This window comes from Chenopodium album, chromosome 1, assembly GCF_948465745.1.
Source record: "Chenopodium album chromosome 1, dcCheAlbu1.1, whole genome shotgun sequence".
NCBI lineage: Eukaryota > Viridiplantae > Streptophyta > Magnoliopsida > Caryophyllales > Amaranthaceae > Chenopodium > Chenopodium album.
Genome location: NC_137834.1, coordinates 68,849,419 through 68,867,625, shown reverse-complemented (window position 1 = coordinate 68,867,625; position 18,207 = coordinate 68,849,419). Strand labels below are relative to the sequence as shown.

The following is an 18,207-nucleotide window of genomic DNA, read 5'->3' as shown; positions in this document are numbered from 1 at the left end:
TAGTTTCATGATTAGGGAACACTTGGATGGAAATTGTTTGGTTACACATTGATTTAATTCATGTGCTTATGTTTATGAGATATGTTTTGGTGAATTGATTATGTTTGTATGGAATTATGGATGCAAACATGTTGAATTATATTGGATTAATTGTTTGTATGGAATGTTGATACAAACATATATTTATTGGATTGGTTTGTTAACCACATTTGTATTATTAAAGGATTGGAATTGAATGGTTTAAGTGGAATGAATTTATTAATTATTCCACAAGGTTATTATTTATTTATTTATTACTCAATCATGACTAGTTAGTATGTTGAGTAAAGGTGGATTAAGCTGAAATGGCTAGGTGGGTTGACTATGTTCAACAATTTTGAATAATTTGGAAGTTTAATGGAATTAAAGGTCAACTTGTGATATGATCACCATTGTCCTAAATAAGATTAAAAGTGAATTGATGTATGATTGTTATGTGTGGTCTTCTTGATTGAGTCGGCTATTAATTAAAATTGTAATCACGTAAAGTGAAACATGGATGAGCAATAAAACTCTGGAAAGCGTGCACTTCTAGAGTATTGACAATTATGGGTTGGGGTACACGGTGGTAGCCCGTGGCTTTTCGAGGCTTGTTTGATCAACATGTCCTCTTCTCTTTTGATATTTACATTTTTATTTTATAATGAAAGTTAGATGGGATCCTAGACTAACTTTGTGAGAATGGAGTCGCGCCCATTCTTGCATCGCGCTAAACTTTTATTTTAAATGGTCATTTGGGACCAAAATGATTTGGTGGATTGGACAACCTCGTCTATTGCTTACTCCAAACTAAATTAATTAAATTAAATATAAAGATTCTAGTGTTTGGAATTTATTAGCAAGTATGTTGAGTCGTTTGAATTGTTTAAGTGTAGAGTCTTGATTAATGAATTCGAGTTGTATATTTATTTACTTTAACTGGTTGAGCATGCTAGGTTTTGTGCGTTGTAGTTTGTATGTACTCAGCTTTGCTAATTGCGTGCTTTTGTGTGTTTTCTTTTGGTCATGGCCTTCGCCTTTCAATGACCCTGTGATGATCCAATTATTACACTTGTATTATTGGGGAGCAGTATTGCACAGGTTATCTTGATGATGTGAAGTTCGGGGATTTGACATACGCATTGTCAAGGGATTGGTGTGATTGAGAGTATTCGTTCTTTGTGTTAAACTTATTTATGTTTTACTATTCTAATTATGTTTTCGGATTTTGATTATTGGTTTTTAAATAAGGGTATTTATGGTTCCAATTTGTAAGCTTTGACTTATTGGTTTTCTAAATTATATTATTTTAAGATTTAAGTTGGATTTCCGCTGCAATACTTTGATAAAGCCTTAACGTTTTAACACGTGGCGGTAACATGCCAATGGTTCTCCTCTATTTTTATTTAAAGTAAGTGGTTTGGAAATGGGAGAATTATTGGGGTGTTACAATAAACTCTAGAAATAAAACTACTCAAGCATAATTAACTCTAAGCTGATCAAAATAATAAAGCAAGACATGATGAAAGAATTAAATAAAATAACTAAAATTAAAAGAGAAGAAATTGTTACCAAAAGAAATCTGGATTAAGGAATTGAATTAAGAAAGAGAGAGAAAAATATTCTAAGTAGAGAGAGAAAATCTAAAGAGAAGGTAATCCAAAATTACGTACAAAAATCGTACTTAAAACATCCTAAAACAAATTCTAAACGAAAACTAATCAGGTCTCTAAAAAACACGCGCCCGATCGGGCGAAGGGCCGCCCGATCGGGCCCACCTTTTTTTCTACGCCCTTGCTGGTGCACCGCGCCCGATCGAGCCTACGCTCACCCGATCGGGCACGCCTTTCTTCTTGATGCTGCTTTGCGCGCGCCCGCCCGATCGGGCGTATGCTTGCCCGATCGGGCCCGACTTCTTCTTCGAGGCTTGGATTTCGATTGGGCTCGATTCCTCGACCCAATCCGGATTTCCTCTTCGGGTCTTGAATACTCGATCTATATGCCCCGGTATCACATACCGAGCCCTTAATCACCGGCTCACACCGGTCCTGGGCTTCAAAGACGGTCGTGTCCTCCTAATGCTCGTAGTTGCTTCGTGAAAAACCCGGAAAACGCTCAAAGTATGCAATTTCCTACAAAACTCAAGCAAAACTACAAAAACACTAGAAAACACAAATTAGTAATAAAAGTGGCTCTAAAGAGCCAAAAACACCACTAATTATGACCATGGGACGGGGGTAAAACACTATATAAATTGGACATATCAGAAATTAAGCCCCTTATATAGAGTGAAATTGTAAAATCTTTCTAGTCAAATATCTCTGATTTTCACATCCCTTGATCTCGTTTTCAGATTAAGATATAATCTCAGTCCTAATCCATCTTATTAAGAAAAGGAAGACATTATATTAGTATTGAATGACCAAAACTACTCCTAACAAAAAACTTTATAATTGTACTTAATTAAAAAATGGGAAATTCCCATTGGTACACCCGTGGTTTTGACTTTTCCCATTGATACACTCCAAAATTTTTGCCTTCCCATCGGTACACCCATGGTTTGGTTTTTTTCCCAACCGTGACTAACACCGTTAAAAAGTATTTCATTAAGTTAAAATAATTAAGGAAAAGACTATAATACCCCTTTTAAACATCTAATGTCTCGATTTGCGTGTCGAAAATTGTTCGGTTAAAGTTTTGGGAGTCCTAGTCGTTAGGAATCCAAATTAACCTCGAAATTTGCAAAAAAAAAAAAACAAATGTTTCATATGCGTGTCAAAAAAGTCTCGATTTGCGTGTCATTTCTTTTTTGTAATAATAATTGTTCGGTTAAGGTTTTAGGAGTCATTTTGACCCTTTATGGATCTAAATCGAACTCGAAATTGTCAAAAGATTAACAAAAATATCTCATTTTGCACGTCATGATATTTCTTTTTTGTTTTGTCATGACACGCAAAAAGAGACATTTTTGTCATTTTTTTTACAATTTCGAGTTCGATTTAGTTCCTTAAAGGATCAAAATGACCCCTAAAACATTAACCGAACAATTACTATCACAAAAAAGTAATGACACGCGAACCGAGACAATTTTGACATGCACATGAGACATTTGCGCTATTTTTTTTTTGCTAATTTCGAGGTTTAGATCCTTAAAGACTAACATGACTTCCAAAACTTTAACCGAACAATTTTCAACACACAAATCGAGACATTAGATATTTAAAAGGGGTAGTATAGTCTTTTCCTTAATTATTTTTAACTTAATGAAATAATTTTTTACGGTGTTAGTCACTGTTAGGAAAAAGACTAAACTTTGGGTGTGCCGATGGGAAGGCAAAAATTTTGAATTGTATCAATGGAAAAAGTCTAAACCATAGGTGTACCAATGGAAATCTCCCTTAATAAATTAATATTGACGCGTCAACTCAATTAACATTTACTTATGGACTTATGGTATACATAATACATATATTTAAACAAAAACTCTAGACCATAAAATGACCAAAAATTAAAACTCGTCCTATATTGTCATTTATTTGTTTGGAACATAAAAGAAAATGACAGAAAGTGGTGCTATGATGAGACCATTGATCGAAGCCATTCATTCCACTCCCACCAAAGCTGTTGTCTACATTGCCGGTGGCGCCTCTCACGTAAACTTTCTCTCTCTCCTCCATTTTCCGCCATTAAAACAACTTCAATCATCTCTTACTTTTTTTTAAACTAATGAATTTTGGTCCTTACTTAGGCTGTTGGATGGTTGACTTCAATTCCAGGAGCTTCTAATACTCTTCTTGAAGCTGTAATTCCTTACTCTAGAATGTCCATGATCCAATTACTGGGCAAGGTTTGTTTCTTCTCTATTTAATTAATTCGCCATTTTTATTTTCTGGGTGTTAATTTTTATTTTCATTTATTTTTGGTTACAGATACCTGCACAATTTGCAGATTTGTCTACTGCGGAAGACATGGCTCTTGTAGCGTATAATCGCGCTTTGAAGATTTCAAAACCTGGTAATTTTTCCTGTCTTTCAATTTCCTTCTAATTTTTGTACATTTTTTTTATTACTGTATTAATTTTTGGGTATTGTAGTTGTTTAATGTTTCTGCTAATTCGAGTTACATTTCAGTATTTTAGAATATGATTTCATTTTTTTTATTTTATATTTTTTTTGAGGGAATTTTTTTTGGGTATTTAATAACAAATCATTTAATGTGGAAAGTGTTGCTTGTAATTGCATTTTTTGCATCTAATTTGTTGTATGTTATTGATATAGGATGTCCTGTTCTTGGTGTGGGTTTCACTGGTTCTTTGGCCACGAATCGCCTGAAACAGGGGGATCATAGGTACTATGCTTCAAATAATATGTTGCTTAAATTTAATATTTTCCTGCGGATGAATATGTGTGCTAGTGCTTTATGTTGTAATTGTTGTTGCTGTGGTTTTCATTGGTTTGAGTGAGTTGGTTAAGTGAGTTTTTTGCAGTCTGTAAGGTGAGCATAAACTACATTCAAGAAGAGTCGTGTGTGATTCAAAAGTTAACAATGTGTTTGGATAGAGAGAAATGGAGGGAAAGAGAGGGAAGAGAAAGGGAGGATATCATATGGAGGGAGGGAGTGAGAGTGAATTGAAAATCCTTTTTCGTTCCCATATAATAAGCCAAATCCTTTCAATATTGGAAAGATTTTGGAGCGAAAAGGAAGCTCACACACTCTCCCTTCCTTTCCTTCCTCCCTTCCCCCTTACTCCATAATTGCTTTTCAAACATTGTAAAGCTTTAGTTTGTTAGCATGTTGTTTTTAAAATTTTCCATATTTGCCAGTAATTATCCCATGGAATTGCTCGACTATTGCGTTTATGACCTATTTGGTAACCAGTTATAAACAATGGTAATGAGAATGGATTTTTAAATTAATTTTGGAAAGAAGATCAATGTTAATTCCCATGGTCACTAAAGATGACCCCAAACTGTCTAGTTTTTTTCATAAATTTCCATTCCCACCTAATACCATCCTCCCTAATGGTAATGGATGCTAATGGAAAAACATGAACAAAACACAAGCTTGGGTAATGATATTATGTTTCCATGGAGATTATAGGTTGTTTTCCACACTAAATTACATTTAAAATTCATTTCCAATACCACATTTTATTAGGCCATTTAAGCGCATTAATATAAAAGTTTGCACATTAGTATAAAAGTACGTCTTATGCAACAAATCGGTATAAAAGTTAACAAGTTACAACAAATTGGTATAAAATCTAACCATTTTCGTCATTTTATACTTTTTTCCCCCTTTTTTTCTTGCCGAGGCTCTCATCTATCATACAAGTACTTAATCTTTATTATCTTTTTATGTCCATTTGTCGTTGCTAATACTCATTTAATATCAAATACGTCTAGACCTGACAAATGGGTCATTCAGGTCAGGTGGTCGGGTCATTTCGGGTCAGCTAACATTCGGGTTGGGTATGGGTCGGATCATGTCAATTCGGGTTTCGGGTCAACTTTGGGTCAGAAATCGGGTCCAGTTTGGGTCGGGTCAATTTCGAGTCGGGTCAATTTCAGGTCAAGTATGTTCGGGTCAGGTCAAAATCTGGTCGGGTCATGTTCGGGTTGTTTCATTTGTGAATCAAGCTCAAATCAATAATTTTACTGCTATTTCACCAAATGCCACTAAGCACTTTAATAATTCATCAAATGCCATCAAGGTTTTCAAAATTCATCAAATGCCTCCGAGTTTTTAAAAAATTCACCGAGTGCCACTAATGACTAACGACCGTTAACTCTGTTAGTTATTAGTGTTTAATCATAACACATATCATGATATGATGGCTTCTTTTTTTAAAAAATAACATTGTTTCTTGATTTTCGTGACGAAAATTATTCGGGTAAAGTTTTAGGGGTTAATTTGACCATTTATGAATTCAAATTAAGCTCGAAATTGGCAAAAAAATAACGAAAATGCCCCATTTTGTATGTCAAAAAATATCTCGATTAGCGTATTATTATTATTTTTACCCATGAAAAATGATCGGGTAAGACTTAGGAGGTCATTTTGCAAATTAAGCTTGGAATTGGCAAAAAAATAATGCTTTATTTTTGTCCTTTACTTTTTTTTTTTTTTTTTTTTTGAGCTTAATTTAGACCCATAAAGGGTCAAAATAACCTCCTTAATCTTACCCGATTATTTTTCATGGTTAAAAAATAATGACGCTAATCGAGATATTTTTCGACATACATAACGGGGCATTTTCATTATTTTTTTTTGCTAATTCCGAGCTTAATTTGAACCTTTAAAGTGTAAAAATAACCCCCAAAACTTTACCCGAATAATTTTCGTCATGAAAATAGAGAAACAGTGTTTTTTTTTAAAAGAACCAATCATATCATGACATGTGTCACTATTAAACCCTAATAACTAACAGAGTTAACGGTCGTTAGTCATTAATGGCACTTGGTGAATTTTTTATAAACTTAGTGGCATTTGGTGAATTTTTAAAAAACTCGGTAGCATTTGGTGAATTTTGAAAACCTTGACGGCATTTGGTGAACTATCAAAGTGCTCAGTGGCATTTGATGAAATTGCCGATAATTTTATACACAGTATATATTTTGTTATTGTTATAACAAACACTACCAATTCAGTTTATGAGCTTATCTACAATTAAAGATGAACAATTTGAGTTATTTTCGTACAAGACATTTTAAGTTTAATTATAAAGTAATTTTAGTTCAGTACATTTTGGGTATTGGGTTTATTCTGGTCAATTTCGGGTATCGGGTATGTTCGGGTCAAACAATTCGGGTCAATTTTGGGTCGGTCTGTTCGGGGGTCGGGTCAGGATTGGGTCAACTCCATTTTCGGGTCGGGTATGGGTCGGGTTTTGGGTCAATTTCAGGTCATGGGTCAGGTCATTCGGGTCTAGGTCAGGATTTCCAGGTCTAAATACGTCTCCCCTCCATGCTGAATTAAATTATCGACAGTTAGTAACCAAAAAAAAAAAAAAAATTGTATTAGCAAACAAAATCCTCACAAATGAAAGGAAAGATATAGGATATAATGTTCCAAAAGTACTCGGTATATATATATATATATATATATATATATATATATATATATATATATATATATATATATATATATATATATATATATATATATATATATATATTCTCTAATCTCCTCTTTTATTTATCTCTTCTTTTTTATTCAATGATTTCTTTTTATGATTTTTTTTAAAGAATCTTTAAAAGTGAAAAACGAAAAGAAAATGATAGATAATGTCTGAAATTAAGAATAATCATGAATAAAATATGCGCTTATTTTTGAAAGAAACAAGGTTAAACGTCGTCACTCGCTGACTTCTATACTAATAGGTCGCCATTTGCTAACGTTTATACAATTATGTCGCCACTTGCTAAGTTTTATACCAATATGTTGCCATTTGCTAACTTTTATACCAATATGTCGCCGATGATAACTTTTAGACTAATATGTTATTAATGTGATAACTCTTATACCAATATGGTTAATGGGCCCATTTTATTACCAGCATTCAAATATGGGCAGTTAGTGATTTGAGTAAGACAAAACACTACTTAATGAAGTAAAAAGATTACATGTTTGTCAATGTAGTGGTTTGGATTAGGATAAGTGGTGCAAGTAGTGGTTGCTAAAAGCTACAAATTTTGCTTTCAAAGGAGAAATGTAGCTTTTGAAATGTTTTCTAATTTATTATTTAAGAAAACAAAATAAAACATCTTTCATTTCAACCTCTATTATCAAACGTTCATACTTTGGCTCTGTGTGGTAGTTGGTTGATCAAACTGGTTGTATTAATTAGTTTGACTAGCCCGTTGCGTTAGATGATTTAAATTATATTTTACTTCATTTTTTATTAATCGCAACAATAGCCATTAGTTAATGTTATAAGAATATATTAGGGTAGAGACCAATGTAAGAACTTTATTGTATTAAGTATAATTAGTGGGCGTATATTTAATCATTGGCGTGAGAGAAATGGTAAAAAAGTAGTACAAGTGGGGTGAGTGGGAAAGTGAAGTATTAAATTAGTAGTGCAAGTAGGGCTATTGGGGTAGAGAAATAATAAAATATTACTCCTTCCATCTCTAAATTAGAAGCCTATTTCTCTTTATTATGTTTCCTTTTATTATGTGAGTAGTAAATATTAGAAAAGACTTCTAATAAAGGGACGGAGGGAGTAGTGAGAAGTGTTGTAATTAACTAAGAGCGAATGAAAAAGAAACTTTTGCAATTACTCCGAAATATAGAGAGTACCAAACACCAAAAAAGCTTATGACAATATTTTCTCAAAGGCTTCAAACGACTCTTACAAAAAATTGGGTTTAAGCACTTTTTCATACTAGCTTATTATTATCTCAAACACAAAAAATAGTTGATTAGAGTCTAATCAATCCTGAAAAGCTATCAATCACCTCTTTACCACAAGGCCTACAGTTTTAGACAACTAAACACTAGTCCCACAACTAACATCTAATGGTCACTCCCACAACTACTTCGGGCTAAACAAGTCCTAAATGACCTCCTAAACACGAGCATGCCCCCCCCACCCCCCATCCCCCCCCCCCCCCCCCCTTTTTTTTTTCTTTTAGGTTTTTTGGTTGGGTGGGGGTGTGTGTGTGTGGGGGGGGGGGGGGGGGGAGGGGGTTAAAGTATAATGTCTCTTACTTTACAATGAAAGCAGGGAATGCCCCATTAGTCCAATATATGACATGTTGGAAAAGTGACAAGTAGGGTGTAATATCAATGTGGTAATGGGAAAACAATTCATTGTAGAATATTGGAGAATAAGTGCAAGATCTCCAAACTACATAACTAACAAAAAGGAGCTAATTTAATTATCTAATACTCCCTCCGTCTCTAAAAGCTCTTTCTGTTTTGACAATGATTCTCACAAAAAAAGTCAAAACAGGAAGAACTTTTAGAGACGGAAGGAGTATTATTTAGTGAATACAGCCCATCCTTGCCCAATTAATTTATGCTGTGAATAACTTATGTGTAAAATCTAATATCAACGTGATAATAAAGCTGAATGTTGTCCTTATTTATGACAGGAGCTCAAAACATTCAATGATAAATGAATTTTTACTTTTTATACTGGATTTTGGTTCCTGTCATTTGCGAATTGAAAGGCTATTCAAATTTTATTTTTAATTCTCTTGTTTTAAGCAGATGTCACAACATATATAACAATATAGGTTGTTTTTCCTTATTGGAGAGTTCTTTAAAGTTGATGCTCATTTGTAGCTTTTTGGCCTTTAGCAGTTTGCAAAATATTTGAACTGGCAAGTACTAGTTACTTGTGTGTAATCTATGATGATATAAGAGCATAGTTAGTGCACAATACTATTCACCCTTTAATTTGTCTTTTGCTTAGTACTCTATGTTTTGCAAATGTTATTGAATCCAAATAGTAATTTACCAAATACTTAGTATATGAAAAAATTATGCTACTTGCAAATGATCTCTGTTATCAAGGTAAACATCATTAAGTTGAAAGCTTGTGATGGATTGTCCCTCAAAAGGCACTCAGTGGACTTGGTAGTAATATTTTAATGGCAATAATAATGTTATTAGTTCTTTCCTTCTTCCAAGGATTTGGGATGATATCTTTTACCCATGTCAAGCCTACATCAGTGCAGTTTAGCTTCTAGTTTTCTATATTATGTTAATATCTTAGATGTGGCCGCATGTCTATTGTTTATTACAAAAGGTAAAACCTGTGCTAGAAATTCGCATAGAATATTCTTGATGTTCCGGGTGAGCTCCGGTACCGTAAGTTCTTGAGGGTTGGTAAAGGTTTACCATTTAATTAAGCACCTACACAGTGAGCACAAATTAGCATTGGCTAACCCGGGGGATTATCCGGGGATAACCGCTCCGATGCTTAAGTTAGTAAGTTGATGAGAAGGATAAATGAGAAGGTAAGCAAATATTTCTAGAGAGAGAGAGAGAGAGAGAGAGAGAGAGAGAGAGATTGTCCCTTATAATGAAAATATGCTTGGGTATTTATAGGAAGATAACCAAGCTGGTGCCACCTATCAGCATAGGTGGCAGACCGACCTTGTAGGCAGCAGGTGCCTACGTTGTCTGGAGCAGCTTTCCACGTGGCTGAGAAAAAGGCCGATAAGGGTGTTAAGCCGACATGCTAATCAACAAATGATTACCTGCATGCTGTAACCTAGCGACTAAACCTTAATGGTGTCGACACTATCCCGTACACTTGACATACTTGGTTATTTGTCAGACACAGACCTGTAGATATTTGTTTTGTGATTGACAATGATACTTTGTGTTTACATTGTACAATATCAACCATGAGTCAATGATGACTCAGCTTAGTCTTATTTAACATGTTAAGCCTTTGCCAATTTCATGCTGCCTGTGTATTGTTCTTATGTTGACTTGTTAAGTGAAGTTGGGTTCATTTATGGTAGTGATATTTGCTACTTTACTTTCCCACCCTGACTTATTACCCTCTCTGTCTATTATACCAACATTGGTCAATGAATCTTTAAAAGTTTTTTTCACCATGAGTTTATCACCTTTTAGGTGCTGACAAAGTCAGTCCCAATTTTTGTCACAGTAATATACTGCAAGTAAATGCCATGTGTACTTGAATTAGTTGATTAAATTGGGTCATGTATACATTGTGCATGACTTCAAATGCTTTCAAGGTATAGCATGGCCTTATTGTCTGTAACCATTCTTATGCTGTTTCCCTTGATGTTTGCAAGGTTTCACATGTGCACCAGAACATCCAATCGTCTTTGGCTTTCTACTGTCACCTTGTCAAAGGTATATACCTTATTTTTAAGTCTGCTGCTGGAGTTAAATCCTCCAAAGAGTATTTGTATATTCTTAGGGAGTCACTCCTAATTCAGTTTTGTTTCAGTCCACCTCCCCGTTAAGTACGGTTAAATAACTCTTCCCAATTTGTACAGGGACTTCGCACACGAGAAGAAGAGGAAATTCTTTCAAGTCAGTTTTTGCTCAAGGTACTTGGTAAATTTCAAATAAGAAGAAAGCTCTGTTATTTCGTTATATATAGTCCTTTCAGCGTGAATAAATTAGAGATTTCTCTTCAGATTGTTAAGAATTAGAAGTTGTCTTAAGTTAGGAGCTTTATTCATCCTTTGTACAGTTGTACATTAGCATGTTGGTTAACGACAGCATCCATTTAGTGTGCTTACAAGGCAACTTGCTTCTTATTGCACTTCTGTGCTTTTGTTGAATAAGGCACCATACTGGGATTATTGTAATGTATCATTCTATTTGCCTTTTTTAATTTTTTTTTAATGTGGTTTTTACCTGTTGGTTTCCAACCTTACTGAAGTGGTAGTTCTTATGATAAGAAAAAACAGTCAAGTATCACCTGATGTAGAGGCGTCGAGCCAATATGGCCAACTCAAGACCATTTTGTGCCTATTGGAGGTTGATACAACCGACAAACCTGTGGCTTCAAGCATGACTCGATACGTGTCACAGTGGCAAAGTATGTTAATTTGATGTGCAACCGTCACTTTTGATCTGGTTGCAAATCATGATTTGTAACCTTGAGTACACAACTGCACATGCATGTCATTAAAGGAGTGTCCGGGCTAGTATTTAGCATACTCTTAGTCAGCTTTATAAGTGTAAAGGCTGAAAGTTTGTTATCATATATATATATACTTTTTTTTTTTCCCTGATTGTTCTTTAATAAATGATGAAGAAATGCATTGGTACCAAATGTCCAATGGGTCATAAGGTGTCATCCATGTAAAAGGGATGGTTAAAGAAAACAATATCACGTCCTTGTTATAGCCAGGGTGAAGGGCATAATGGACTGTTATTTAGTTGGCGACAAAAGCTATCATGCTTTTGGGTGTTCTTCACCAGTAACTATATTTGGAATGAAGAAATTTTAAGTTCTAAATTATGTATACATTATCTGCTTTTATCTTTTTGAAATAATTAGTAAAAGTGATATCTATAGATTCTATACTCTACCATGGCATATCCTTGGAAGTCTTGTAGATTTCTATGTATTTGGATCTTCAAAGGATGCATTACCTTCAGTCTATGGGTGTCCAAAAGATGCATTATCAATCAAATTATGATGTTTACAAAGAATTTTCCACTTCTTTTGCTTGCTCTTTGGGTTGTAGTTGTAAATTATAAAAAATATATAATCCTATCTAACAAATGCATTGTAGTGCTGCACTCGTGCTCTCTCATTGAAGGTTTTTATAATCTTTTAGCTCAGATTATTTTCTGGGCATTGACCTCTTTGTTTACTGACAGGCAATTGCTGGTGCAAGTAAAGCTCCAGTAGATTTCACTCCAGCATTGAATGAATTGGATATTTCTACAGAAAGGGAAAGTTTGTTTAGTGAAGATGAGGAGTTAGAACAGCTTTTGAATGGACAAATATGTTTCAAGGTTTATGATTTTACATGTGGTATGTCATCCTTGGTTGATTCAAGGTTCATTTTGTGCAATCTTTTAAATAAAGTTCTATTGTGTTCTTAGTATCTAGTATTTACTCATAATTATTTCAGAGGAACAGGCCTTAAGTGCTGAAAGAAAGATTATACTTCCTGGTTCATTCAATCCATTACACGAAGGTCATCTCCAGCTCATGGAAGTTGCAAGCAGGTAAATATCATGTAGCTGGATTGTGAATATTTGTGTTTTGCTCGCTTAGTCCTTGTCTAGTCTCTTTTGACATCCATTGTATGGTGCTTTTTGTTCAATTCCTTATTTGATTCTTTATTTAATCTATGTTACTCGGACTCTTCGGTTTACCTCAAGTACTAGTGTCGGACCCTCGACACTCGGACATGGGTATGGCACTTGGACACTTCATTTTAGTTCAAAATCATAGAATTTTTTCACAAAATAGCCGAGTCGGATACTTGGACACATACCCGTGTCGGACATGGGTACCCGAGTCCGAGTAACATAGTATTTAATGGTGTTCGGGAATATGGATTAACGTATCGACATAAATGAAATATGGGGCAAAAATTACCAAAATTTACATTCATTGCAAAAGGTGTTAAAATCAGTGAAAGGCTGTCCTCTGCATAGTTTAAACTGGATTAAGCTTAGTATTTGTATGATTTTATGGATTTATTTTCCAAAATGATTCATTTGAGAAATCCAATATTTTTAAAATTGAATTGGTTAGTTTCAAATTTTCCAATCACGAATTCATGATCTAATTGATCCACTAAATGGCCTTTCTGATTGAACTAGTTGGATTCGAAATTGTTGTGATTCAACCGTGTGAGTTTACTCCTAATGGAATAATGAATGCAGCAAGCTCTTTTAGTCGCTTTGGGCGTTGTGAAGTTGATTTGTTTTAGTAAATTGTATGCTAATTCTTTGTCTTGTTTTTTTAAGCTTTTCATTTAAATTCGTCTTAAGGTTCTTTCTTCTGTTTCTTCAAAATGGTATTCATATGCAGCCTTTTGGGGGATGGATATCCGTGCTTTGAGCTTTCGGCAGTCAATGCTGACAAACCGCCTCTAACAATATCTCAGATCAAGGATCGCGTTAAGCAATTTGAGATGGCCGGTGAGTTGAATTGTGCTGTCTTTATGTCACGGGGTTTATTGCCGATGGTTCCATTTCTATGCTATAAATTGTTAGATGTCCAACAAAGTAATGTTTTATTGGCAACTTATCTAGTCAAAATATAGTAGGCTTAATTCCTTGGAGAAAATATTGTCAGGAGAAATATAATTTTTTTTTTGTATGTGTGTCTGTGTATTTATTGTCTTTTGCCTTGTCAATTTTGAAATTTACAACAAAGCTATGAAAACCTTATAATGTACTATATCTTATTTATGTACTTGCTTTTAGTTTTTAAAAAATGGAAATGTCAAAACTAGCAATGCTAATGAACAAGCCCTAAATTTGTGTCACATACTAGCCCTACTCCTGTTTCCTACATTGTATAGGTTTAGGTTTAGTCTCTTAATCTCTTTAAATCCCCAAGAGAAAGCACCTATAAAGGATAGCATCCCATGTCCAGCGGTGTTATTTACCAGAATATCGCTTTGTAACTGTAGTGTTTAACTTTTCTATCCTGTATTCTCCAAATAGTTGTAAGCTGTGTGGTTGTTGTGTATCTATAACTTGTGACTAATACTGTACTACTAATGAGTAGTTGTTTTGACAGGTAAAACGATAATAATATCAAACCAGCCCTACTTCTATAAAAAGGCTGAACTTTTCCCTGGCAGTGCTTTTGTAATCGGCGCTGATACTGTGGTTAGGCTTATAGATGTAAGATATCTTTCTATTATTCTATACTTGAAAAATATATGAAAATTCCTGCCATTGAGCACTCCTTATTTCTTTTTTGTATTCTTGGTTGAAAATAATTTGTCTGGGTGGGGGTTGCATACGCGTATCTGGGTTGAGTTACTTAGGATTCCACTATAAGTAATCAGAAGATTCTTTGTGGTAATTCCATGAAGGAATAAAAAAAGACAATTCGTGGACGGAGTGAGGATGATTCATATATCATTTTACAAATAAATTCTGATGAGTTGCTGATGTCTGATGGCTATATGTAACTAACCCAAAGTGTTGACTATATTGTTAAGTTCCAAAGAATAACCAGTTTTTATTTTTTTTTTCAATTTCAATTTTATTTTTATTTTTATTAAGTTGTTAATATTCTAGTTCTCATTTATCAGCCAAGCATTGAGACTTGCTAGTATGATAAAGTGATTCCTTGTGTCTCGTCAAAAAAAAAAAAAAGTGATTCCTTGTGATCATCATATGATGTCCATGGAATTCTGTTTTTGTCAAATCTATGCTCTATTAGAGGACTGATATATGATATTACTCTATTCTTCTACTTGTGATTTTGGGACTATATGCTCATGTTTGCTACTTTTTTCCTCTTTTTATTGTTTTTTATTTTTTTATTTTATTTTTTTAATTTTTAAGACAGTAAGAAAAAGATACATTAGGAACCCCTCCTCGTGAGGATAATTCCTACTTTAACTTAGATTTTGCTACTGGTGTCCAATACAGGTATATATGTTGGTGTCATATTTGGCTATTTCACACTAATTGTGCATGAATTTGGTTCATATATTAGTGTTGAGTGTCCATAAACATGTTGGGGTATTGAATATCCGACATGGGCACTAGATATTGTGTAAAGAGTATGAGCAACATATGCTGTATGTATGATTTATGCTTTAAATGTAACCCATGTCTGCATTGATGTTGTATATACAATATGACAGTGGTTAGCTATTAGTCTCACCTCACATGTATGAGTTAGGATGGCTTACATGTATTGGAAATAATTCAGTTTTCTGTTTTCCTTTTGTTGCATTTGCAACCAACAATAATTCTCTGCTTAAATTGGCTCATTAACCATCCTGTGCTTCTTGAAATAAAGAGTCAACATATTATTGGAACTTAAAAGATTTCGTAATTGTTCTAGCATTCATCATCATTCTGTGTAAATTTAGAATTTAATCTAGGTGAATTATGTCATACTTGTTTTGTAGGACAGTAGGAGTATGTTTTATCATTCTGTATCCCATAGTAGTATAAGTTTTTTTCTCCTATATTAGTAAATTTGTACAATATTTTAATTTATCATGCATAAGTAAATGTATATTTTCTTTGACGATTTTTTGGGAGAGAGAGAGAGAGAGAGAGAGAGAGAGAGAGAGAGAGAGAAAATCACTGGAACAAACATCGGTACTGCCTTCAGTCCCCTCATCTTCAAAATCCTGGTTCCATCATTGTCTCTCTGTTAGGGGATGGTTGCATAATTTTGATCCCCTTTCCTTGGGTGGGAGCCTCTTTTGTCTTAAGAGGTGTTTGGGTAATTTTGAATGTTATTTGCCAGTTGAACAAGGTTTCTTTTCACAAATGCATATGTTTTGTGCATGTCTGATACATATATATCTCAATTCACATACTGCATTGTACAACCCATTCTGTCTTTTTATTCTCGCACAGATACTTGTGCTTTTTGTTGCTTTTTAATGGCTTCTGGTTGAAATGGCACCAACTCTTGATGCTTCAACTTACTTAATCTACGTAAACTCACAGCCAAAGTACTATGATGGAAGTTACAACAGAATGATAGAGGTACTCCTTAAATGCAAAAATACTGGGTGCACCTTCATTGTTGGTGGCAGAACTGTGGATGGTGTTTTCAAGGTATTTCATTCTTCTGATACAGGATGTGTCTACTATTTGTCATATTGTAATCTCTTATGGCAGTTCACACAGATAATTACTTATATGCCGTGGCGTACATTTCTGCAGGTTCTTGAAGATATTGATATTCCTGATGTTCTAAAAGACATGTTCATCCCTATACCAGCTGATAAATTTCGGATGGACATATCCTCGACAGAGCTTAGAAAAAGAGGAATGTGACTGCCATTTTCATTGTCAAGATTGATGCTGTTTATTTTTGGTGTATAGAATGTTGATAGACTTGGCGGTGATTGGCATTTTGTACAGAATATAAAGCATAGAAACTCTATTTTTTAAGAGTTATTTTTTCTCTGTAGGATTTTGTAGTTTCTTCTTTTAATTTCAACACAACAGGCTGTTTTGCAGTGTGGAACAGTTTAGAATGATATGGGCTGGACTCATTAAGGTCCATATCTAGGAGACTAGGACTTCATCTTTTTTCTTTTCAGATCGGTTCAGATGAAATGGATTGAACAAACTATTGTATACTACTACAAATATAAGAGTTTAAATGGGAATTTATACTTCCTCCATTTGTTACTTTGTATTAGAATAATAGATATAATGATTTTGACTTTATACGATACTTATATTCTAAAATTGATCACTTTTATTTACTAATAACAGTATTATTTTATGGAAAATGCTAAGGGCTATACATAAACATTAAAAATACTTTTGAAAACTGTTTAAATTTAGAAAATCATTACAAATTCACACTAATTACACTGATCCATGCGTATTTTTGTCATAAATTCCTAATTTTATACAATTTTCAAGATTGTTTTTAATGCTTATACATAGCCCTGAGGGTTATGTATAGCATTACCCTTATTTTATAATCAAACTATTAAAATCTTATAATTTCAATGTTTTATAATTATAGATATAGATGTTTGTAAAAACTAAAAAGTCAAAGTGATCCAATGGAAGAAGTATTTCATATAAAGAAGTACTTCATATGGATTAGCAACGAGTTAATAAAAGTTGGATTCAGGTCAAATCTTATATAGACTTTTTCAAATTTAAACTTTATATTGGGCCGGGTTGTATTCAAATTGGATTGTTTTCATTTGGATTGGGTTGGAATTCAATCGGATTTAGACCAAGAACTAATGAAGAATTGTTTTGTTGCTAATCCTATCAACAATAAGATTCATTCTGACTTGTAAAACACATGATATGGATTATTGGACTAACCTGAAGCATATTGACGTTTTATCAAAGAAAATTCAAACAAAAATCACAAGAATAAATTACATTAAAATTTTCCAATTTTATTCCATGAACAAGTTTTTTCTAAATACTGTAGTAAATAGAACAGCAGACAAGAACAATCACTATATCAATGAGCAACCTCTCATCAATTACAAAAGAAAGGAAGCTACTATACTGTAATATTTTTTTACTTCCTATAGTTACAAGACAGTAAGACTGTATTCAACCTCCACAACCACCACCGCAAGCAGCCGCGCAACCGGTACCGTGCTCGACGTGTGTTACGCTGTCTTTATCACTCGACGCACCATCTGCACAAGTGAAGATGATCACAATAGCTGCTGATGAAAGAAGAGTGAAAGTGATGAAACAAATCCACCACCAGCTGCTGAGTTGATACACATTAATCTCTCTTGTCATTTTATTATCCTAATTAATCTAACTTTTTTCTTGTTTTATGGGCTGTTTTCCTTATCCTGTTTAATTAGTGGGATTGTCAATTTATTCCGTTGACTTTTTAAAAATGGTATGCTGCCTACCCCACTTTTTAAGCTTGCTCTAATAAAAGTCTTTATCTGACATGTTTATTAAGCATCACTACTTTTTTAATTAGGTGATTGCAACGGCCCTTAAATTCTTTATTAGTGATGCACATGATCTTTGAATACTTTAAAGGCATGGTTTATATATATG

General features: G+C 33.9%; 1 protein-coding gene across 2 annotated transcripts; it reads left to right on the top strand.

Moving 5' to 3' along the window:
- The first annotated feature begins 3,532 nt into the window (after positions 1-3,532).
- LOC145557568 (uncharacterized) lies at positions 3,533-16,497 on the top strand. Of its 2 annotated transcripts, none has more exons than XM_081618745.1 (12): positions 3,533-3,671; positions 3,767-3,865; positions 3,948-4,032; positions 4,296-4,365; positions 10,803-10,863; positions 11,010-11,063; positions 12,352-12,508; positions 12,609-12,705; positions 13,520-13,629; positions 14,237-14,343; positions 16,144-16,254; positions 16,363-16,497. In XM_081618745.1, exons 1-12 carry the CDS (start codon positions 3,576-3,578, stop codon positions 16,474-16,476), a joined length of 1,161 nt encoding a protein of 386 aa, XP_081474871.1. In that variant the 5' UTR covers positions 3,533-3,575; the 3' UTR covers positions 16,477-16,497. The 2 variants fall into 2 exon arrangements, with proteins under 2 accessions (XP_081474871.1, XP_081474870.1); XM_081618744.1 differs by having other exon boundaries at positions 14,225-14,343.
- The last annotated feature ends 1,710 nt before the right edge of the window (positions 16,498-18,207 follow it).